Source organism: Cardiocondyla obscurior, linkage group LG12, assembly GCF_019399895.1.
Source record: "Cardiocondyla obscurior isolate alpha-2009 linkage group LG12, Cobs3.1, whole genome shotgun sequence".
Lineage (NCBI taxonomy): Eukaryota > Metazoa > Arthropoda > Insecta > Hymenoptera > Formicidae > Cardiocondyla > Cardiocondyla obscurior.
This window is the reverse complement of record NC_091875.1, coordinates 5,049,132-5,074,544: the sequence shown is the minus strand read 5'-3', so window position 1 is coordinate 5,074,544 and position 25,413 is coordinate 5,049,132. Positions and strand designations below refer to the sequence as shown.

At 40.7% G+C, this 25,413-nt stretch overlaps 2 protein-coding genes across 4 annotated transcripts; one reads left to right on the top strand and one right to left on the bottom strand.

The window, feature by feature from the left end:
* The first annotated feature begins 6,252 nt into the window (after window positions 1-6,252).
* Window positions 6,253-9,208, top strand: LOC139107092 (nischarin). The gene is made up of 3 exons (XM_070664371.1): window positions 6,253-6,728; window positions 6,926-7,238; window positions 7,324-9,208. The coding sequence occupies exons 1-3, from the start codon at window positions 6,601-6,603 to the stop codon at window positions 8,287-8,289; spliced, it is 1,407 nt and encodes a 468-aa protein (XP_070520472.1). The 5' UTR covers window positions 6,253-6,600; the 3' UTR covers window positions 8,290-9,208.
* Window positions 9,209-9,525: 317 nt separating this feature from the next.
* On the bottom strand, window positions 9,526-25,042 carry LOC139107099 (alpha-crystallin A chain). Of its 3 annotated transcripts, XM_070664388.1 has the most exons (5): window positions 24,961-25,042; window positions 23,152-23,633; window positions 16,767-16,883; window positions 15,528-15,717; window positions 9,526-10,337 (listed from the first exon to the last, which is right to left on the bottom strand). In XM_070664388.1, exons 2-5 carry the CDS (start codon window positions 23,337-23,339, stop codon window positions 10,143-10,145), a joined length of 690 nt encoding a protein of 229 aa, XP_070520489.1. In that variant the 5' UTR covers window positions 23,340-23,633; window positions 24,961-25,042; the 3' UTR covers window positions 9,526-10,142. The 3 variants fall into 3 exon arrangements, with proteins under 3 accessions (XP_070520489.1, XP_070520491.1, XP_070520490.1); XM_070664390.1 differs by lacking the exons at window positions 23,152-23,633; window positions 24,961-25,042 and adding an exon at window positions 20,707-22,988; XM_070664389.1 differs by lacking the exons at window positions 16,767-16,883; window positions 24,961-25,042.
* Between the last annotated feature and the right edge of the window lie 371 nt (window positions 25,043-25,413).

Below are 25,413 nucleotides of genomic sequence, written 5' to 3'. Positions count from 1 at the left end.
CTCGCCGAACTAGATGGAAAATAAATAAATAGACGAACAAAAAATTTCTTTTGTGTAACGCCCCGTCCAATTTTCTTACTTGAAATATTATTATCGTTCTTGTGAGAGGAACGTTGCACAAAAATCTGTTAAGCATTCATAATTCCCGACGGCAAAGAACCTCTTTTTATCTCTCCCCCGTTGCAATTTGCGCGCTTCGATAAATAAACGCCTTTATTCGCTAATCGCTACGTTCACAGAAGAATTAATTAATATGAGTAATCAGATCTAGCTTAAGCGTGCAAGAAAAAAATGTTCCTTTCACGAAAGTATTAAAAGAACGGTATATTCGCTCACAGGCACCACAACTTTGCATTTTATTTTAAAACTCAAGGCATTATTCCGCTTAGAAAAATCCCCTACTTTAAGACGATATTTTAACGTTATTTCTTTTATATCGTAATTTTATTCTTAATTTCTCGCGAAGCATCCTACGTGATTTGAATTTCGAGGATGCCGGAAATGCGTCCGAGAGTATCTTAGTTGGCGAGATAGGAACCGGCGAAACATTTCGTGGTAACGTACGGTGACGAGTTGAGGGAAACCAAAGGTTTCAGGAATAGTTGTACAGAATCCGATCACATCCGAGCACTCGAGGATCGTGCATCTTCCGCTTTCTATCACCTGACCTGACGGCAGATCGCCGTGCGCGACAAGTTGGGATCGATGGCTCCTACCTCGAATTCGGAAGCGAGAAATGAGGCTCCCGTCGGAACTTTAATCGATCACGATCGGCCGCGCCGTGAGGCGAGTACAAGAGGTACAAAAGAAATCCGAGAAGACCGAGGAAAACGAGAGGAGAAAAGTAAAGTCGAAGGAGGTGAGACGAACGTGCGAATTCGCTGAGGCGCCGTCGAGCACTCTTACCTCCGATACTTTCGCCGGGCTCACGCGTACTCCCCGCAATCGAGTGCACTCGAGAAAGTAGCCACGTGGTGCTGTATCGTCTCGATACGAAAAGACTCGTGGGCAAAAACGATAAGCCGGGTGCTTCGGGATTAGACGCAACTGTATAGAATTTATTCCGCCGCCCTACGTCATTCAAGTAATTATTAAAAATTTATAAGAAAGAAATTATCCCTGTGCGCGGACAAGTTAACAAGTAAAAAAAAAAGAAAAAAAATTAAGAAAAAATACAGCGACGTAATTAAAAAAAAGAAAGAAAACGGGGGGTTCCTCACTCGCGGGTATAATCGCGCTTTAGGAAGAAACACCGTGACGATGAATTATCGCGATACTTGGCGCGAACGAGAGACGTAAAGTCATCGGATGAAAACTCTTGGCATTTAGGAGAAAATACGCGCGCGATATGTCCCTCGACGTTTCCTGTCTCAATACGGCCTCATCTCACGGCGTTTCCTTTGTGTGGAGTAAAACGCAAGTGCATGTAAAGAGAATGATGAGGGAACGAGCGAGAGAAAGGCAGGTGGAGAAAGATAGCGGGCGAAAAGAGGGAGAAAGAGAGAGAGGAGCCGGTTCGAGAGGATGCAGAAGAGCGTGTGGAGGAAACGGGTAAACGGGGACGCGGTGGTAAAGGAGAGAAGGAATGTGGCGCGGTCACAACATCAAAGTGAAACGAGATGGTGAGTCGTCTGGCTGCAGCCGAGCGCGCATGCTGAATGTACGGAGGCTACCGAGAACGGGCTTATGGTCCACGGTTATTGCCCGAGTGCACGGGCACAAACGAAAGGATCTCGTCTAATGTTCCGGAGTTCGTCGCTATGTTAACGGTGTCCTTACCGACATTTGCACCATGTAAAGCACGGACATATCGAAGCCTGAATGGGTTCGCCCATTTGCGACCCACTTTTTTTTTTTTTTTAAAACCCTGTCGTTCGCTTCAACGGTTCCGCGTGCCGTGAATGTATACATAGATATACGTATGTACGCGGATATTATTTTGCTTGCGGAATGTGCTTTGAAAGCATTTATTTTAAGGTTTAAGGAAACGCTTTTTTTTTAAAAAGGATTTGTCGGTGTCTGACAAATTACAAACAGTCAACACTGCGTGTCTATACTTTGATATGTAGTGCTGATGTTTTACTAGACGTTTTGCAAAATTTGCTTTCGTAAGGAAGCCAATTGTAGGTAGGTAAAAACGCGTTATCAATAATATGGAATCGCGCGCTCCGCTAAATAAATTAAATTTATAACAAAAAAAAAAAAAAAAAAAAAAAAAATTTTTAAGAATAAAAAAAAAAGAAAATATCAAATATCGTTGAGATTCAATCGAAGGTTCTTCCTTTTCCAATACGAGGGACGAGAAACAACGCAACATTCCAAACGGAAAGAGCGGACACTCACCTTCGCTACGATCTCGGGTGTTGCTTGGACGAACGGTCTCACGGCATCCAGCATCCTCCGTTCTCTCGTTCGCCAGACTATCCTCTTCGTCCCTCTCTCCTTCTCTCTCTCTCTCTCTCTCTTTCTCTTTCCCAAGTACGTAATTGGAAACGGCAAGCTGCAAGAAAGACGACGGTACCAAGTTAGCCACAGAAGGGCACTGTTCTGGTGGTCATGTGAATACGCGGCTACTTTGGCTAACAATTCTCGCAAATTATACTCAAATTATCAAATATACGAGCATGAAACGGAAAGACAATCGTGAAATAAAGTTCAGAAATTGAGGAAGTTACGCAACATCTAAGGAAAGAAAAAAAAATTCTTCGTTTATGAAATAATAGTTTCTTTCCTTTTTTTTTTTTTATCGCGCTGTGCAAGAGAAAATTTCGCAGCATGTCGAGTGATGAAAATCTAGCAAAGTGAAATTATGTACAGAGAATACTTTTAATTATAATTTTCGCACGTTTGTTGCCACAAACTATATGCACTTTTCAGCTTCACGAGCCTTACGTGTATTTTTAGAATCTTTAAAACAAACAAAAAATTAATATCTTAAATAACGACGTCTACGACACTTCAATTTTCTCGTTTCGTTTGCGTATGTTACGTGTACGCTTTTAAATTTGTCCAAAACTCCGCGGCGCATTCCAGCGATTACGATCGGTCGATGACTAAGAATTACATTTACATGATTCCCCCTATCCCCGGCGTCTCTCGGAGGAGCGTTTTCGAAGATGAGCTTTCTTTTGTCGGTACGTGACCGGAATGCGGGAATACGCCCACGACGCCCAAAATATTTACCTGCGCGCGACTCGCATCGGCCGGGAGTGACTCGTCGTGAGTCACGATTCCACATCGCTTCCCTTTATGCGACCCTAACACCTTCGCTACGCGTCTCTGCGTCGCGACTAAACTTTGTAAAAATTCGCGCGCCTCGCGACGCTTCCCGTTCCTTTTGCGGCGCGACGTAAGTCCGCGGTAGTTACGACATCGTCGTAATTAACACGCGTATCTTCGCGTTATCAGATGCGAACCATTTGTGGGTTTGCGATGTACGAAAAAAAAAATAAAAAAACAACGGGAATAAATCCGGTGAGCGTAATTATATCAAGTCGAACGATATTTTTAGAATTGTTCGCTTCAGACGTAAAAAGAGAGAGAGAGAAAAAAAAAAAAAGAAAGAAAATTTAACGAGGCAATTTCGCAACGAATTCGATACGTTCGTCTCGGAAAGGCCCGATTGGTTTGCGATTGTGAAACTCACCGTCCTCGATCCGGGAAGCGGAGGGATGGACGGGGGTTCTTCGAGATAGGAGCAGCTCAACGACGATTACCGGATTGCGACGGAGCCACCACTATTCCACTCACTGCACTTAATTTTTGTGATCCTCTCCCTTCGAGCCGGCGCACTGAACTAGAAGAAGTCCGGAGTCTCCATGCGACGAGCGGCGGCGGTGAACGCTCAGCTTTTCCCGCCGGTTTTTCTCCGAGGAAATCGTGCCGATCGAGAGCGACGCGTCATCCTCGCGCATCGTTTCGTTTATACCGATTTCGCAAACTTTCGCGGCGATTCTCCGCATCGATTACGCACAGAAGAGCCGAGTGCCCGAGCGACAGTTTTTACGGCGATGCATCCGGGAAAGCGGCCCGAACGTTACTTCGCGTCTCGTCTATCGGCGAGTTCCACGAATTGTTCGCTCGGCCGATGCTGAATCGAACCGACGGCCGTCGAACGATCGGCGGTACGCGAGCACGGAGCAACGATGACGCGTCGAACGCCAAGAAACTCTCACCGAGCGTACCGTGGCCGCGCGGCCGCGGCCGCCGCAGTCGATTTCGCCGCTGGAACGTCCCCGTTTCTCTTCGCCGAGCCTTACGCGTTTCCGTCGCGTTTTCCGCCGCTGATCGCGGCACCGGGACACCTGGGCGCGTGCGTGCATACGCGCGCGCTCCACGAGAGCACACGTACCACCGCGTAAGAACGAAACCGACACGACACTAGATGAGAACAGGCAACAGGTTCGTCGGCTTGGCCCCGAGGAACGCGGCGCAGGTAAGGGGGAGAGGGAACGAGGGGGAGGCCAGCCAGGCGAGCCAGGTAGGCCGCCATTGCTCCTGACGCAGCATCCAGCCAGGCAGTGGCGTAATTAACGGAGCCCGTGTTAATATCTCGCGAAAAATATTTCCCGAGGGACTCTATTATTATTATTATTATTATTTTTTTTATTCTCTGTATTTTAACGCACGTTCTCTCTCACCGCAATTGCATGGAAAATAAAGTCAGCTTACGTAATCGTTGCCAATTAATTTTTCGAGATCGCCGAGTGTATTATTTTTGAGCTCCCTGTTCCCTTCGTAATTTATTGCGATCCCTGACAATCCGATAGTTTCGTTACTCCCGCGATGGCAAATCGGTACGAGATTCTACGTCTAGATTTTCATTCGCTCCGAGATCCACGTGTCGGCGTAATCAATCGCATTGTTTGACACAACGCCTTCGATAGGAAGTGCCGGTTACGTCACTGCGGCAACAGGTTGTTACCAATGGGAGCTGCCATGAATGAGCGAGCTCGTTTCGTAGCAGAGCGGCCTGTGCCCCTGACATTAGACAGAACCGGGTACGATCTTTCGTCGTCGGACGCCATCCGTGGGTCCGTCATCGCTCGATAAAAATACGCAAAGCCCCTGTCGCTCGCCCTACGTCTATATTCTATTTTGCATCCGTCTCTCTTTCCTCTTACCTTCACTTCCTCTTCTTTTTTCTTGGTGGGTGGCTTATCGACAACGACGGAGAACACCATGACGATCGATTCTCACGATTCACGACATGCGAGCGCGGAAGGCTCGCGCATCCGGGAGAGCAGGGTCATTATCAAGAACATCGCTCGATGACAAAAGATTCTTCAAACCTGTAAAAAGAAAAAAAAAAAAAAAAATTAATGGATCACGCTTTGATAAAGATAAAAAATAAATATACAAGAATAAAATAAATACAATTAGAATCAGAATCTTATTTCTATTTTCTTTTTTTTAATATTGCACCACTCCTGTAAAATATATCTTTCCAAGACTGTCTGAGAGCCGTTTCCAGCGGCACGAAAAATTTCTAATTACGTCGTTCCTTTTTCGCGCGGGCGAGGAAAATTGGATTTACAGTCCGAGAAGACGAGGACGCGGAGTAAAGTAGGGAGTGTCGCGAAGGAACTCGAGAAGAGCCAGCTGATAGCGCACGCAGGTAATTGCCATCCATCGTGCTCCGAAACCGTGACGGAGGATTGAGAAAATGCGAGGATGACACTCGCTCCTGTCCGCGCGCGACAACGGAACGGGCGAGAAATACGAGCGACCGGCCGTTCTCCTCGAGGCATTCCTTCGACGACAAACGTCGAGCTCGCGACGAGAACTCGTTGCCCGCGAAGAAAATGATTTGCGGTATCAGCCGGCATTCCGCTCGAAAGCGACAGCGTCGCTTAGATCCTGGCGTCACGGTCGTTTCAAAGCAATAACGATAACCAACGTCGCTCGAAATATCGTCCCTAAAAGACTCAGGATTTCTTATCGGGCGATATTAACAAATTGAAAAGGGGAGATTGAAAATAGCGAGCGAGCTCGAGAGGCCGAAGGAACCCGAGGATTTTGTCACGATAACGTTGATCTCACGATCTTACCTAGAGATGAGCGGCGCAGCGTCTTTAACGCGATCGTTCCTACTCACGCCGTCAATTTTCAGTTCCACGAAACCTCTGCGTTGGATAATTATTTACGCAACGTGCGGGAATCGACGGCCCGGCCAAGTCTGTCCGCGAAGCGTGTCCGCGTTTTGCCGCGAGATGGAAGCAGCGTACGCGACCCGAGCTCTTTTCGTTTCTTTTTTGCAATCTACCGTGACAGCTGTCAAAGATGCGTTCTCGCGTTTCGTCGCAGCCTCGTTTTCCGTTTCACGCATAGGTTCGCAGCAAGGTGCCCATCGGTGATAAGCGCCGAAGGCGCGCGCGCGCGCGCCTAATAATCACGGTATCTCGTGTGACGCGACGAGGGACGACCTAACCGTAGACACCCGGTCTTTAAATTGGACCGAATGTTCCGTGCTGCGTCGCACTAGCGCCCACGATACGGACGGCCTGCCGATTACACGAGGATAACCTCTCGGTCGTCCGCGCGAGGAGCAGACCTTTGCCCACACACAAGCCTGAAGTTGCCCGTCACGACTCGATTATCATGGCGTGTTTGCTGCAGAACCAGGAAAACGTTCATCTGAAAATACCTTCGGTCGAGACAATTGAAGGGGCTACGTACTACTGCATCGAGGTTGCTATTGCGTCTATCAAATGGACCGTAAAACACAGGTGACACATTGACATCGACCCGCCTTTTTCTTTGTCTTGACAACAAACTTCACGCTTCAATGACTGTTCGATTTAAAACTTGTCCATATGCACGACTTTAGAACTTTAGAATTTATATAATTTTTAAGCACAAAATTTACAACAAAAGTAAATTAAAGGAAAAGAAAAAGGAAATATGATTTCTATCTTTGTTAAAGGTACAGCACATTTGCGGCGTTACATGATAACTTTGTCGTCAAGTACTGCGTCGAGAAAGACATTTTTCCACCTAAGAAACTTATAGGCAACAAGTGCGAGGCTTTTGTGGAGAAACGTAGGCAGAGCCTGGAAGTGTATCTCAATGTCGTTTATAATTATTTGAAGAAAGCAATGCCTAGGGAACTGGCTTTGTTCCTGGACCTAAACGAATACGATATACATTTCCTAGTGCAGAGTATGGCTTTACAATTTTTTATCACAGGCGACACATTGCTACATGCCTCGACGAGCTACAAGTTCAACCCTGTACAGGTAAATTAAATTAAAATAATAAAATAAAAACAAATTTATTTTTAACTAAATGAAAACATCATTCAGCTGTCTGTCTTATTTTCAGTTGTATGCAATCAGCGAAAGATTGAAGCAACCGTGCCCAACATTGGAAGCTGTAGACAAGGATTACGATTTCAGTCACGTTTTGGATTTTAATTCGCGCTTAACTAGCCTCACGATCGAAGGAAGTACAGAACCTTATAAAACCAGTAACATCTATCCGTCTTCTTTATCTATAGAGTTATCCACCTTCAAGAATGTGCAACATTTAACGATCGACCGATATCCAGTAGACAAGATTTACCACATGGGAAACCTCCGTGACACCGTGACTATGCTCAAGGTTACTAACACCAAGCTCAGAAACATCGTGGAACTGGCTATGTGCGAAGAGGTTCATAAGAACATCGAAAACGCCAACGATTCTCACGTGTGGATGAAGGTGACGCACTTGGATCTCAGCGACAATCGCATACAAGTTATAGACGAGGCAATTAAGCTCCTACCACACATAGAATGTCTAACGCTGAACAACAATCACTTGTCTGAAATCTCCAACGTAACGTTGCTGCCAAGGTTATCCCAATTGTACCTAGCATCTAATAACTTTACCACCCTGCCGGACGATCTTCATACGAAACTCGGATACACGGTTTATATCGACTTGTCGCAGAACAAACTTACGTCGCTCGCTAGCTTTTCGAAACTTTATTCGCTGGAGGGATTGGACGTGAGTTGCAATCGTATCGAAAAGATCGAGGAGGTAAAGCACATCGGTCACCTACCGTGTCTGGAGAACCTAAGGCTAACGGGTAATCCGGTATCGACGATAGTTGACTACAGAGTTAAAGTATTGGAGCCGTTCGGTAAAAGAGCTGCCGATATCTGTCTGGATAACGAAAAGCCAAATCAAAAAGAACTCGATACTGTATCGGTTCATCAAGCGTTGCGCATTGCGAGAGAAGGAAAATCTCCATCGTTCACGGCTTCCGACGCGCCACTATTTTCCGCCGAAGTTCCAAGTATATAGAAACGTTAATCGTATCGCATGAAAAATGTTTAAACATGAAAGAAACAATAATATTTTATACGACGCGTAGAAATTACCCTTGCGAGACTGATTTTCTCAGTAAAACTGAAATATTAATTGCAGTCTCAATATATTGTACACTTACCGTCAGAAACGGCGTTGGTGGTGCTGCGACGGCGGCTAGCGTACGTGATCTTGGCGTGGGGTGCGTCGAATCTCACACGAAGCACGTGCGTACGTGTGTCGCGGAGCATCGGTCACAGAGGAATGAGGGGTAACGTGGCCTACTACACCTCCCCACCCTCGGCGGGCGAGAGAGGGGAAAATCACGTACGCCAGCCGCCGTCGTCATGTGTCACAGCAAATGCCATGCCTGCCTTTCAGTGTACATAGAAAATTCGCTAGTTTTATCGACAAAATGCAACCGCGTAATATAAGAATATACCTTTTTACTTCCGTTACTTCAAAACATACTCGAGAAGGAACAACATTTTTTTAACATAATTTTATGCCGTAATATCATTAATTCAAGATGAAACACACCTTCCTTGCGAACAAGAAAAACTTGACACAATCCATGACAAAATTACGTGAACGTGTCATCTAAATGCATGAAATAAATTTGTAAAATTTTCACCATTTTATACGTATTTCAGATGTTTTATCAATTGTCTGTAATAATTTATATAAATTATTTAATCATTAAATTTACTAAGCGTTATCGATCTTTTTTAGAATTTGTGAGAATAAATTGTATAAGTTGCATCTTATTTATACCAAAGTAATGTTGGAATTAAAAAGAAAACGATACCACCACAATCTTACGTAACGAATTTATAATAATGTAACGTAAAAATATTATCTATGCATAAAGAAATATTTTATTAATAAAGACAAATAAATTGGAAGTCTGTGATAACGTTATGTGTTATTTTCTTACCAATGTCATGTTGAAAAATTATAATTTACGTATTAAATTACTTTAAATTGGAAATTATATTCATTTGTAAGTACTACATTGCATCTTTATGAAGGATTCAATTTTTCATATATCAAATTATATTTTATCATTCGAAAAATATAAATTCGTTATATTGTTATTTACGCTTATCATAGATTTTTATTTAAATTTTCATTTTCATTACTTTTAAATATTATGTTGTGTGTATATTGCGTATATTTTAGAAATATTAAAATATTCATAAATAATATCAATAGTCATATATATTCTAAGCGTTGTGTTATAGTCTTTTAATGTACACTTAAACTAACACATACATAAATTAACCGTTGCAAACGGTGGTTGATTTGAGTTTAGATTTGTTGGTATGCAAGTGCATAAGTAAGCGATATAGCTCACAATTTCTAAAAAAAGAATTTCTAACTAAATTATTTTCAATACATTTCTAAAAACAATGTATGCATATTTCTGAAGGAAAAAAAAAATTATGCTACTTCTCTACGAGGAAATCGGAAAATATTTTGTGTATCAAAGGATTAAAGCTGTTCGTATGAAAAAGGAAAAAAGTATTTTATCAAACATTTTAGCTGACTTTCACATTTATAGCACTTTAACATTACTCTACGTTTGATTTTATTTTAAATATTTTATGAAAGTCGATTTGCACCAGGCACTTGGCATGGGATCAAGTTTTTTCTGCTATTCAGTTAAAATTGGTCAAATTATCTCGCATAAATAAATCATCTTGTTTGAATGACTATAAAGTAATAATAAAATAAGGATGTAAGGACTTACGAAAGGAAAGGTCAATCGTAGAAGAACGGTGATTGGAACGAAAGGAATTCGAGGCAGAAGATTAGAAATCGACTTTCCGCAACTTGTGTTCACTGCTTTACTGATGCGCAATCGGGATTAATTTTTCGCCCGCGCTAATTGCCGGTAAGGGAGCTTCCACGGTGAGAACGCCGTCCTTACTCAGGGAAGACTTGATGCTTTCAGGATTAGTCCCCTTTGGTAACAGGAATTCACGATTGTATTCCCTGTATACTGATTTGCTTTCTGTTTTCTCCTCGTGTTTAGCGTGGACCTGGAAAAATAAAAAATTGCATCATGTTAAAAGATAATTATAATAAACGTTATACAATATTATACATACATATTTATGTCGCACTCTTTATTTATTTATTATTAATATTAATTGCTTTATCACGACTGAATTTTTACAAAAACGACAGCAATTCAACAGATATCGTCCTTTACGACTCGATAAAAATCTCCCTAAGCGATCTAGAAATAGGGCAACGAGAGTACCCAGTAATAGTGACCGTATTACTCATGCGTTCGACCCAGTGAATCATACGTTTGACCATGCGTAGGTTTCGTCTCCTTTAGTAGACGCCTAGGTTTAGTATAACATATCAGACATCGATCTCGTTTCTCTCGCAACTAGCAGTGCGCGTTGAATTACAAATACCCAAGATATTCGACTTTACATTAACTAGAACTATATATTTAGCGACGCAAACTCGTATTCTATACAAATATTAATTTCCTTCACCTATTCAAATTTAATATAACAACTGCGACAACTACTATGGACTCATTGTAATGCGGTGGAAAATTACTTCAGCGGCGAAAGTGGGTTATTGGTAACGATCTGTCTTTTTACGACCACGTTGTGGAAATCGAAAAAAGATCGAAACGTAGCAGGAACGAAGGACGAAATAGGAAAGATGACAAACGGAAACGCCATAGTCTCTATCTTCCACATCACGTCGACACAAATCGATATTTTCAAGCTCATCCTTTTCTTACTCGACCCGCCCTGTTTCTTTAGTAAAATTGTCGGTTCTCGATTCCGCAAATTTAAACAAAAAAAATTTGTAAATTTCGTAACTTCTCGTAAGACGATATCTGTTACGAAAACTTAGATCCCGCGAAGAGGTTGAGTTACCCGCAGTTCATTCTCGGCGTCTCGTCTCTTCCCGGTCTCTTTTCGTTTCTTTTTCTTTCGGCCTTGTGACGTCTAGAGTTACCCGCGCGGGCTTTTCCCGCAGTAGTTTTGCCCTTTTACGGTCGGGACGGTCGATATTCCAACGTAGCAATACTTGAATTTCGTTTATCGGCGTAATTAAAAAAAAATAAAAAAAATAGTAATAAACAATAAAAATTATACAATAAGAATTTGACGACTCCGTTCGTCTATTTGCTGCAGAAAAATTTCGCGACGTGCTCTCTTATTGCTAAAACGATCAGCAACGTAATTACATCAGTCGCCTTCATTATCCCGTCTACTTTTACATCCGTTTATCATAACGATGAAGCGGTGCCAAAGAATTCATACTTGAAAATTATGCAAGGCAGCGGCGAACACGCGCCTTGAAATTAAATACGAAACCCGACAGAGTCTCGTGGCGGTAAAACGGAGAGAAGGTGAGGAAGGACGTGCGCGATGCACAGATAGGAGGTCGCATCGAGTGTCGATTCAATTTTTTTTTTTTTTTTTTACCCAGCGCAAGGTTAAGGCTTTATTTCATTCGTTGGAACGTGTCACGAACGATAGATTCGGCCGGTGTTCTTCGGCATCGCGACGGAAGGCACTCGAGAAGCGAATCAAAGCGAACCGATCTAACTTCTTAGCGACTTTTACGTAATGCAATTAGCACGGCAAGTCTAGCCTACCGTTCACGACTCTCCACCTTTAATGTTGTTTGCCGCTCTAATGGGCGCGGCTATAAATCCTACACCTGCATTTTTTCGCGCACGACAAAGCCATCGAAGACACGCTTCAAGAAATATAATCGCGATTAACGACAAAGGGCGAGTGTTGACTCATCAATCAAACGTCGTGGCTTTATGTTAACGTCAGCGATCGACTGAAAGCATTTTCTTTTCAGAAACTTAATTCGATTCATTTTAATTTAAGTTATCTTGTGGTATTTAATATTCAAGAAAAGACTTTTCATAAAATGTTAAAAGGGGCACGAAAAATGTAATATAAATAAATTTTAATTAAGCTTTATGTTGAAATTGGTTATCGGAGATTAAGAAAACGTTCTCAAATACCTAAAGAATAAAGTAGTGTGCTACTTTTTAATAAAAGTGTTTGATTATAATGTCGTACTCGCTACCGATTCTCCTCAAGGTGAATTGCTCTCGCTTCGTTGTCGTACGAACTCCGCAATTTCTAAATACGTCGCTGATCAAACGCGCCATTAACATGATGTAATGTCATCGTAATAATTCATTTACACAAAACTGAACGGGACGCTGTTACGCAATGTTTGCGCATCTTTAGAGCAGCAGCTCGCTACCGAAGTCCTGTATGATTTAGATACAAAATTTTAATCTAGAAATGTAGCCTTTAATCAGAATAAAAAATCTAGGTAAATTGCTTTGCGACAAAGAAAAAAAGAAAAAAAAACAATTAAAATTATTGCGCGAAAGTACATTACGTTTGAAGAATTTGGGACGATGGAATACAATGAAATATTCACGCGCAACACATAAGCAATTTCTCTTCGTGATAAAATGTAAATTCTCATCGATCGCTGAGTCAACAAGGAACGTTCGATAGTCTCGTTGAAGGCACAAAGCTTAAGGTGGATTGCACAGAGAAATAAAATAGGCGCAGTCATTTTTTAAGAAATTATAAAAATTATTGTGCGATTAATTTCCATTAATTACCGCTTTAGTTTGTAAAAAGACCCAATTAGAATGTTCGACATCAATAGTTACTCGTGATAGTCGGGGGGGTTTGAAATTCGGTGCTGCGATTGTCGAAAATAACGTAGCTGACTCACAAACTAAATATAACCATGAATTTGGATGTTTTTACTTCCACCTCTACTTTTGCATGAATAAAAACAGACTCGGAAATCTTTGAAAGTTGATTAAAACGTTCGGACTTGTCAACGTGATGTATTTAACGTTCTATATGACAAAGAAAATTATATTTTACGTGTAATTGAAGTAAGCGAAACTCGCCAAGTGACCGTAAATTCACGAGGCGATTTACTCTATTCTTATTCCATTCTTGGCCCAAACTACCTGTCCTTCGGAGTATGTACTGTCCTTGATCGAACCCTTTAAGGTCCGCCCGCAGTACGTGACCGACCTGAATTCGCCAGACCCTGACCACGTTACACGGCAAGCAGCCTCGTCGAGCTGTTCGTTCAGTCCGTTTGTGGAAGACTGCTCCCATTCTTTCGAAATTATTTCAGAAGAAAGGAACTACTCAGTCGCGAGCATAAATTATCATCGTTTTTCTGAATGAAATCAAAAAACATTCAAGGAAAAAGAGTTTGATCGAACGAGAAAATTGGATTGCCAGTAAAAGAATGTAACGGATGTCGATAAAACATTTATTTCAATGCTGATACATCGACAATTTTACTTGAGTGAGATAAGATGTCCAGAATGTGAATAGAAACGAGTTGAGAATGAGAACGTATCACGCGCTTGGGATTGAACGAGGGAGGTCCTAGATAATTCAAGCACATTATTTCGACAACCGCGCATTTCCATCGAGCTGAGTTATTTGAAATTAAAAAATAAAAAGAGTAACAATAAAATTATTTTTTTACAGAGAAATAAATTTGTTTGTTCGATCGAAACTTGAAGTGAATGAAAGAGTATAACCTTTGGAACATCCATTACAAAATATGTCTACTTCGTGGTGTCAATCACTAATTTTAAGAGATCGTGAGGTGGAAGTGAAAAAGTACGTTCAATCCGCCGATTACTTATCGAATAAATTATCAGAATAATACTGGGGTCTTGTTCCACGGAGGGTCTTCCTATCATTACGATCTTTCAACACAAAGAATGAGAATATGATGATGATACAATGACCTCTTCGTTCGATCTCGTAACGGTAAAACTTTTGTAATACTCGGCGTTTGAAAGAGGAGGAAAATGTACCCAAGATTTCCGCTCTATTACCTCTATTACTTTAAATAGAATTCTATGATTACATTCTAATTAAGATAAATATTACAAAAAGCAAAGACAGAAGTTACATTTTTTTTTCTCTTTTTTTTTTTTTAATTTGTAGACGGACGTAATCATTTTAGCCACACGTGAATTTATTTTTCAACGTTAAATTTAATGTCTCGGTAAAAATTCCGTTACCCATGCGGCTTCTGTCAAAATATATTTACGCGACACTCTTGTGTAATTCGTAAAGCGTAATCTTGCGTTCGGCTGTTTGTTCACAATGGCCGAGCATTATTCCCGATCCGCCGGTATGACGGCTGGCGTGAGCTTATTTTCGGCGACGGTTATTTCCGTCCAGGTCGGCACGAGAACGTAGAGAAAGATCTCGAAGACGCGCGTAAGAAATTCCGAGGATTTCTCAGGCACCGATATTTCATTTCCCATCGGCAAAACTTTAATTCTTGGGACACGGCTACGCGAGGACAGCGTTTAAATTACTGAATTTATGTTAATAACTAGTTACTTTAGGAATAAAGATTTAATTTTGCAAAAAAAGCGCTGAAGGATAGCCCATAAAAGCGAAACGCGAGTTTCCTTCGCACGAATCCAATTGCATTACTCGACGGGGTCGCTCTTTTAGTGGGAAGTGACGTAACGCTATCAATTACAATGCTCTACATAGTTTACAAAGATCCGCAAGTACAGACAAGTATTCCGCATTCCGTTTCGTCATGCCGTTCAGTCTGTTCATTATAACATTTAAAGCGGAAGTTAAAAAAAAAATTTAAAAAAAAGATGCATCCTTATAATGCACTTAGCACATTGTTACGAAGTCAATCTTGTTTAATAGTTAATTAAAGAGATAATTTATACACGTTTACTCTAATTTTAAGCTTCTCCAGTACAAGCAAATTGTGTAAATATTAAAAACTATTATGACGCGTAATTGGCGAGTAATTAACTTCATTTTTATGACAGCATATTGTGTGTGACGGACAATTTTGTGCCACGCCAATTCCCGTCAATTGCGCAAAAACTTGAGCCAGATTTGCATCTTGCCAAATTGCGCAAGAGATCCTAACCGGCGCAGATCGCGAGCGATGAGTCAACCGTGTAATAATTTAGAATTGCCAGGTGAACTGGAAGAAATCTCGCGACAACGAATCGAATGATTTGAAATACCCTTTATCCGAGTAAATAAGTTTACATTTCAGCGCCAGGTTTCTATTTCTGCATTTATCTTAATTCACTTGAGCAACAAACGCCGATTACGTTAAGTTTTTTTTTCTCCAGATTTATGGTTTAAATTTAAACTATTAATCATGATTTTATTACTTACCAAAAGTTTATTATCCACAGTCTTGACAACAATTTCCTCGGGCGTGTATTGCGAAACGTCGAAGCGCAGCTTAAGCATTTTATTATCACCTTCATCCTGAATAAGAGGACTGTTGAGTCCATCCAGCCAAGCGTGATCTTGTTGGGGACTCAGAGAACTACTGTTTTGAGTAGTCTGTTGCGTGGTGGTGCTGGAATTTAAGAACAAAAAAGAGATTATTATCGACGTATTTTTCTCGTGCGAAAAATCAGAATGAACTATGGAGATGTCGAATACATTGGTGTGATAATGACTGGCGACAGGTCCGTAATTGTTAATTAAAAACCTGTTGATTACAATACAGCTAGTGCGACAGTATGAAAGCCTTCTTACTTACTGTGACGATGGACGAACAAATAATCGAATAAATACACAGACTGACATTAATATAAAATAAAATTGTGCGTTAATATCGGACGTTAACACTAAAAAGAGCAGCATATTTCACGTAATTATTTATTATTAAGTATTATTATAATTATTATCATACCTTGGAATAAATGTACAATTTGAGAAATTGTACAAATTTATGTAAAAAAAAAAAACGTCAAGTTTTCAAAAATGTTAATCGACAATAAATTTACATGCTTTACTCTCTCTAGCATTAACCGAATTGGTATTACTTTAACTCTTGCACACATTATTATGATCTATGCGAAATTGTGAGAAACATAAATATGTACATGAATCGTATTAACGAAACAACGATATTATTATCTAGAATGTGGAGTCACAAAACGTGCAAACAGTGGTTTCGTTCGTTGCACTCGCTCTGGCGCGATTACAACTTGTTTCTTAACCCTTTGTAGGGAAAAAGATACGATGCTACGCTATTTAATTTATGCGGCAAACTTTTTTTTTTTATTTATTTAGCCCAGGTCCGAATTATTGTACAATTAAAATCAACTGTTTCCATTCAAGTTCAGCCTACAAAGAATTAAATAAACGATATAGTGCGGGATAATATTTCGGCTGGGAAGTAACGCGGGGTGCTATCTAATTTACTACTGTTATTTTAAAACGAAGCGTCGATCTATTTGGTCCTTTGGTAAGTTTTATGCATTTGATCGGGGATGCTCGCAACATCTGCCGATCCCATAGACTGATTTGATCCTTCCTAATATCGATCGACTCGTTTTCTCGTGCTTTTTTTTTTTTTTTTCTTTTTTCTTTTCTTTCGTTTCTCTACAGTGTCGTCACCTTTTGAAGCTGTCGAACGCGGATCGCTTCGGCGGTGCTGCAGGGTCGGCCGTGTTCCAACCTTCGCTCTTCGACGTCGTCGACGTATGGTGTTCGCTGGTGCTTGTGTGATGTCGACTTCACAGTTAGTCACGTGCCAATGCAGAGCCATTCGGTAGGCGAGACGGTAGTTGAGCGCAGGGGAAGAGGGTGTTATTATTAATCGGTTAACTCTGATGGCTACGGAGTCGTCCGAGTTCAATCCACGCGATTACGTTTGTCCTCGCTTCTGTGTTTCTTAGTGGCCAATTAACATCCCCGAACGCGCGGCTCCTTCAGATTGGACTTCACCGGCGATTAACAGTTATTCGTCAGATCTTCTGTGATCTTATATCTCTCTCTATTGATCTCTACGTCTCTTCCGATTTCTCTTATCCCTTTTTTTTTTTTTTGCTTTTTAAAATAGATTTTACAATTGATTTAAATTAATCGTTGTAGTAACTCTAACAAATAACTGTTAAAAAATTTATTCGCCGTTGATTAAAGTCATTCTTTACTGAAATTATTACCGTGCCAATGTCGTCATGTCAAATTTTTTATTAATTAATTTTTGGCAAATATTTGCTTTGAAATAAATCATACGTACTATATTTGAATCATGTTTTAATTTGGCATATTTATATTATTAAGTTATTATCTACACTAAGAAACAGTGAGCGAGTGACATTCACAGTAAGATTTAATTTAAACTCGGATCCTTTTTTTTTTTTTTAATATAGTACTATTTTTAATTCAATTTTTACTAATTAAAAGCGCAATACGACTCCTTAAAAGTGCTCAAACTTGAGCTGCGAAAAAAAAACAATCTTACAAATTTTATTAGTCCTTCATACTGATAAAATGTTATATATAAATTATAAAAATAAAAAGAAATAAATTATAAAAATTAGCATTTTTATCCATCAAAACTCTCGGCGTGCATTAAAACTTATACGACAAATTATCTATCTCCGGGTCTGCAATTAAATATTCGTAGATGCTGGCAAAACTGCTTTAAAGAAAAGGACAAAAAGCAGTGAAACAATCGACACACGTCAAACACGCAGCAAATTAATCGTAAAGCCTATATACAAATCATTTGTACAACTTAAGAAATTAATAAGCGCACTCGGCAAATACATGTAACGTGTGTATTAAAATTCATTCGTTCTAGGCTCGTGTAAATGAAATAAAAGAACCTGTTCCTCTGCAAAAGCAGACGTTTGTACTAATTACCCCGCAGACTATCGATGTTAAACTTATTAACAGTCATTCGAGAATATTCCGATCGATCGTAAACGTGACAGCGCGCTAAAATCACAAAGATTCATAGCTCCGCGCAAAATGACGTTCGAACTAAATATCGCGATAACCGGAAGTGTCTTGCCTTGTCTTCGAGGAGGTCGTCGACCCACTACCACACACGGAGGATACTATAAATAGTACATAATTACGTCGTCGCAGCCGGTACTTGCAGCGAGGGATAATCGTGATTTCTCAAGTCACGTTTATTCGGGATACCTTGCTCGCAGAATTAACTTCGGTTTGACCAGTAAAACAATTCGACCGCATCTCGCTATTTTCAAGCCTCATCTATCATTTCTCAAAATTTACACAACCCCGAGATTAAATCTTACTTACGTAAGTCGCAGGAAATTCTGCAGCTGACTTTAATTAAATATCACAACTGAACAGTTTTCTTTTTTTCATTTTATATATTATTGCAACGTGTTTAACTTTAAAAAATATATTTTACCTCTAGAGATAAAAGAAAATTCTACGAAGAATATTTCTTTAACAAATATTAATTTCAGAGAACAACGTGATAGTGTAGATTTGTAAAGTTTTTAGGAGACGGCTGAATTAATTTTATGACAGAGTTAAACGATTCCAGGAACGAAATGTCACTATATCCTGTCACGCGATATAACGTGTATGATAACAATTGACTGTTTTCCGCATTTTATTCTCTTTTATGTGTATAGATCAAATAACGAGATTGCAATCAATAAAATCCTATCAGCTCACGTGCAAATTTTCGACAAATCCATCGTGAAGAATACAAATGCATTATAGAAATTTTATACAATAATTCAAAGTATACATTTTTGTCGAGTTCAGAATCTGGGCTTGTAATATTAAAATATTGTAATCCAATGGTGGAAAGAAACTTGAATGGAGTCACCGGAAAGTTGTGTGGGAAAGAGTGATGGAGAACAATTACACCAGACAAGAGGAAGAATCTTAAAATCGAGAGAGGTCAACCGTGTCGCTATTACAAAACCCCGAGAGCCGAAGTGAAAAGGCCAAACGAGATGCGAATCACGAAGGAATAAATCCTAACTCCGCGTCAGTCTACCGCATATTTTGTACGCCCTATATTACTTATTATTATATAATTATCATGAATCATTGATTTAATCGACTGCACGTAATAACATAAATTCCTAATATAATTAAAAAAAAAAATCCTGATCCATATTTATAAGTATTACTGTTGCCGTTGGTCTTTTCTCGATTTATTCAATGAGCAACAAATTAATTTTATTATCCACATTGCAAATCACGTAATCTAGCCGACTTTATAAAATACGATGATCAACGTTATCGCATTTAGATGGAATCGTATTTAGCCATTACGCGATGCCAATGGTCGGGCTGGAAGTCAATGAATCGCTTAATTCAGTCAGTCGTACATCACCGACAACATTGTGCAGCGCAGAAAGACTGTGAGTTAGTGTGGTATGAAACAAAAAGGTGGGAAAGTGTGAGAGAGCGAGCGGAAAGTGAATCTCCCTTTGGCACGCATGCATAGAATTACCAAAGCCTTCGATCCGAGATGCCTATCGACAGCAAGTCAGTTATCTGGGAAAGTTTAAACGCGAAGTTCAGCATAGTTCGCCAAAGTCAATTAGCAAACTGTTGCCCTGATTGTAACAAGAGGTAATTTCCTGTTGCTGCTCGAATCTTAACGCGCCGAAACGCTGAAATGCCTAGGCTCTCCTGCCTATAAATATCGAAGCTACTTGCTGCACGATATCAGATCTGTAAAATTTTTGTCATGCGTATCTCTAGTCAAAACGGAATAAAAAAAAATAAAATAAAGATACAAGTGTTAGGATTATCGATTCCTTATCGAGAAACTTATCACCGGTTTCCTTATAAAGTAAAAAAATTTTTTAACAAGAAATTACCTACGTGGAATTGCAAAATACTTATCGCTATACAATAACGTTTTTAGATAGTGCTTCTTAAAGTATTAATAAAATCGAATGCGAGTGATAATAGGAAATAAAAAGAATTCTCGAGCAGGTGTAAGAGTTGATAACATTTGCTGTATCTATTTCTCTCGCTGTCCGTCTATTAGACAAGTCACACTATTTACTCGCTAATAACGCATTCGCGTCAAAGACTCGAGACTACTCCGTGATGTGCCGCACGCGGTTGTCTATTTGCGGTAACCGTCCCTGAACGCAAAATTACGTCAGAAACACGTAATTATTCGGACTCCGTAATGGACCATATGCACCTCCCACGAGTGTGAGATCTATCGAGAATGCGCGATCGACACCGAACACCTGCCTACCGTCGTGCATATTTATAGACGCGTCAGAATCTTTTATGCCAATGACGACACGCGCGGAGTTTATCAGAAAAGATCTGGTTTCGGTTCGCAAGAGCAAAATCTTAAGTCTCGTGGTGGATAATTAAATCTAAATTTGATCGACGTCGTAGAAATAAATCCAGAAATAAATTCGTCCGTGATCGACGACGTCAATTAAAAGGGAAACCAAAGAGTGTGAAAATAATGTAACGAATTGCGTGGAAGAATAATGCCTTGCACAAGCTGCCGAGCCGATGATAAAGCAGGTGTTAATGCAAATTCCGTTCGGACGAGAACGATTCGTACGGAATAACATACCGTAGTTTGATGACAGTTTTATGCGCGGGTGGATAGAGATCTTCGTTCGGAATCATCGTGGATTCTCAGCGGCGAGCAAACATACGCGTATGACCGAACGCGTCTCGCTTTGAAGCGCGAACTGCGACGACGCTTCGGTACCCCGTGATGTCGTAAAAATTACTGCGTAAAATCGCTCGTCTAGGACTCCTGCAAGCTCTCATCTTTCTTGCGTCGCGATTTAGCGCTTGACTCCAGTGGGGGCTTTTCGCGATCGCGCAATACGATACAATGTCAAGGCCACGCTAACGTAATTACGAGGATGCACATAGAAGTGTGCATTAATTTTGTTATTATGTAAAAAAGGAAAAAAAAAAAAAAAAAAAGCATTAATTCGCGTCGGCGTGTACACGACGGTAACGATTATATCGCGCATGAAACTGCGTTGCACGACGCGATTATTAAAAGTAAATTAAAATTAAATTAAACATAAAAAACAAACGAATTTTAAATGCAGTCTGTAATCAATGCTTTTCCCAGAAACGAGCGTGGACTCGAAGTACGTTGGCTGAATTTATTTTTATTTCGAAACCCCGGAATCAAACCTCACACTTTTTTCCGCATTCACATGTCGCGTCTCCAAATTGCCCGTCGCAAACGGCAACAGTGCGGCATTGTTGGACAATGTTTCGGTACGCGTACCGTCGAAAATTCAATGAACGCATCTGTTGTACGTCCGACGAGACGCACGCACGACCACGTAATTGCGCGAAAGATCGCTCGTAACCCCGGGAAGCGTTAAACACGTTGCGTTTCCCACATTAAAAATAACCCGAGTACGTTTAACGAGAAAGTTCTCGTTCGCGAAACGAATTGAAAAGTACTCAGCAAATAGACTAATTATTGAACGCACGAACGGACGGTGTCGGATAGAAGTAATTAAATTTGATAATTAAAATAACGGCGCGTGATTGGAATCGAGGGATCTCGACGTGACTGCCGACGGCGAATGCACGCAAAGTTTTTTAACGCGTGCACTCGTCCGTTTCGGCTCTCCGCGAGCCCCGAAGGGAGAACTCCTGAGCTCTCGGTGACCGCGAGTGCAGTGACGTTATCCCTATAAATAGAAACTGAAATACGCGAAACGACCGTACGGAAAAAATGCAGAATCAATCCGCGAGTCCGCGAGAAATCTCGCAGCTCGACCACGATGATTTCCAATGACTTGCTAAAGTAAAATGTATTTTCGCGAAAGCTTGCATCCCGCAGGTTTTCTAACGAGACGCGCGATGACGTAACCGTTACGAAAAATCATTCCGAAGCAAGACGGCGACGACGTTAATTGTTACGCAAATGAACGTTTTATGTTGTCTCTTAACGTTGCGAGTTTTGCGATATCGTCGGTTTTTTTTTCTACATCAGGCAGTTTAGCTCATTCATTATCGATTCGGCGATTTATTTTCCCTTTCTCAGAGTCAAAAATATATTTTGTACATTTACCGCAAGTTGTAACATTTTTTATTCGGAAATTGATCTAGTTTTAATCTTTAAATATTAAAATGCATTGACGCGATAACGTATACGATCGATTAATATATTACTAGTCTTTGTAATCATAATTGTCGAGTGGTAAAGTTAAACTTGTTATCACGCAAAAGAAAAAGAAAAAAAAAACGCTACATCTTTATTTCTAAATTTACCTTAACTCCCGATGACTGTTAATAATTCTTGAATCGAGAAATGCCGGGTGTGTCGAGCAAATAAAATACCTCTTGAAATACGTCGTAAATAAAACTGATATAAAACTTTGCGAACGTATTGAGCGAAAATAAGAGAAAGAGTTCAATGTGAAGGTACGAAGGACGCTAAGTTATCTCAGATTCTCTTACGCATCGCAGAAATTTGTCTTTTCATTGAACAACGAAGCATAGATTAATTCAGTAGTTTGTATTTTCATTCATCTCAGCCTTTAATTTTCTTGCATTGCAATATAACGAATATTATATATTTATTATTAACGTTACGCATTTATATTTAATGAACGCGACCTCTTTATTTTCAATAAAAAAATCCGTGAGAAACCAATATTTTGGTATAATTCTTAATACGAATATTTCAAAGTCCATCGCACACAACTAAATGAATCCTACAAACCGTGTCGAAGCGCAACGTAAACACAAACTGTGTCCATCGTCGACCAAGCAAAAACAAAACAGAAAAAAAAAGTGAATCGTTATTTGTAAAAACGAAAGCTTTTAGAGAGTCGATGTAAACATGACTGCGCGAGTAGAGACGCGCGGACAAGAAAGAGAGAGAGAAAGAAAAAAAAAAAAGAGAATGTAACCGATGCAACGCAGAAAGGTTAGTCGTCCCGCGAGCAAGTGCGAGAGAGAATAAGAGATAAAAGGGAGAAGGAAAGAGATACAAGGGGGAGATAAATTGAATACGGAGGGTTGACGGACATACCTGGTGGTACTTTTGAAGAAGTTGTTGCTTTCACGGTTCATCAGCTCGCTGCGGAACCGCGACATCTCGTCCTCCATCTTCCTCATCTCGGCGTCGAAGCGCTCGCGTATGTTGGAGAACTCTGTGTCGATCACGCTGAAGTCGCCAAGTTTGATGGGAATGTTGCGCTTGATACCACTGTCGGCCATGTTCACGTCTCGGGGGGAGCACTGTCTCTTGCGTCTTCCTGCTCACTCGTATCACTCGGCGAAGACTACGCGGCGTCTGCCAAACTACTTGACTCACGATGTCGGCAACCAGTAACCGAAATATATTCTCAGGCCGGGTGTACGGCGGTCGTTGCGATGCGAACGAAGGTACTACGAACGAAGCTCGATCGTGTCGGGTGACGGAATGACCGCTCTTCTCTTTATCCTGCGAACTGCCCTCGATCGTGCCGGTCGGAAGAGTGTGCGCGCGGACACCGGCCGCGCCTTATATATCTGGCGGAGGGCAGAAAGGATTAGCCAATCGTGGGAGTCCGTTCGGGAACTCGGCGCTCGATTGGCGGAGGCGCGCGCGGCGGCTCTCAAAACGATGGAACGCGCGCGACGACCCCAAATTTAATTAGATATTAATTATTGAGAGCGTTATTAGCGAGAAGCCGATGGACACGAGACAGAGCAGCGTCGTCGCCTACTTTATTCTTCTGGGTAAAAAAGCGCACCGGCTCGATGTTTAATTAAAATGTGTGTATAAAAATTACTTTTTGGATCGATTGGTAAAGTTAAAAGAGATAACTTCCTTTCCATCTTACGGGGAAAATCCTCGTCGAGGTCAACGTGTTGATTTTTTTTTACTACACCGCTGGACTTATTTTCGTGTTAAAATAAATAATACGTCACGCGAAAGCTTTGCCATGCTCGTAGAATTTGTTCATTTAAAGATTGAGAGTGTAGGCGAGACACGGTGTCGAGGATGGTGTAAAACGAGTCATCGTTGCCCGCGCGCTGGGTATGACTAATAAACTCGTGCGATCATTTCCTTATAAACGACCCCCGCGAAAGAACAATTGCGTAAACTTCTACTTTTTATACTATTACGGACGGAAAGCAAATCGCGATGAAAAATGCAAGCGAAACACGCGAACGAAAATGAAAGGGCTTGAGATGACGTAAGATTCTTAACAACGTTGTAACGAAGGATGATATAATTTTTACGGTGCTGATCGTTGACGATTAAGCTAAATTAAAAGGTCTCGAAGTCAATAATTCATCGGAGAATCAACGATGCACAGTTTGACACGGCGGTCCATTCACAAAGGCTTCAATTGCCGAATGAAAGTTTTAATTGAAAAAAAAAAAGAAAAAAATTAAAATCTTTACGGGTAAAAAAAATTATATAACAGTATAAAAATTATCGTTTGGTATGTAAATTAAAGATGTTCACTGTGCCGCAATTGTGCAAGTTTGTTTAGTTTTAAAATACGTTGCGAGTTTAATTAATATCACCCTGACACTGAATCGACGGAAGATGCGAGAACGGTTGATCGAAAATACATTCTTTCCGCATTGCGTTCCCGTCGAAAATTGGCGATCGTTCTACGACGCGTCATCCAGCCGAGAATGTGGCTGTAAAGGATTGTATACGCGGCGTCACGAGAGAATTCTTTTACGGTATTGAAACCGAGATGGCGAGTGACGCCGACGCTATTTCGGCGCCTCGCATCGTCACGAGCCACGTCGTTCTCGCGTCTGAATGGAACACAACACGTCACTTGTACGCCCCCGTGTTCCTCGCACACAACGTATTCGACATATACAGACTTGCCTTTCGCCGTCGTCATCGCAAGGATACGCTCTTCGCCTTGTAAGAATCAGAGCACCACCAAAAAGTCTCCTCTCTGCGATTTGAAATCAGAACTCAATCTGGAAAAAAAAGAAAAAAAAAACGTTGACGTCTGACGAGCAACTCTGTGGACTTAATTTTTTATTAATTATTTTTTTCTCCTTACTAAAACAAAAATTATCAACTACAAATTTGAAATGACGTTTCCATAAAGGTTTACAAAAGTCATCGTCTCTTCCGAGTCATTTATACGATTAAAGACCATGCAACCAGCGACAAAGGAGAGGTAAAGAATACCGATCGCGATTAACGAGATGATCGAGGCTGGATGTTAAAGTGTGTCAATGTCGTTGGTTTCGTATCTCCAGACGAGATTCTTTACGGAGCGACGGACTTCCTCTCTCGTTTCTTAAACGAGACCGGCCCGCCATCGGT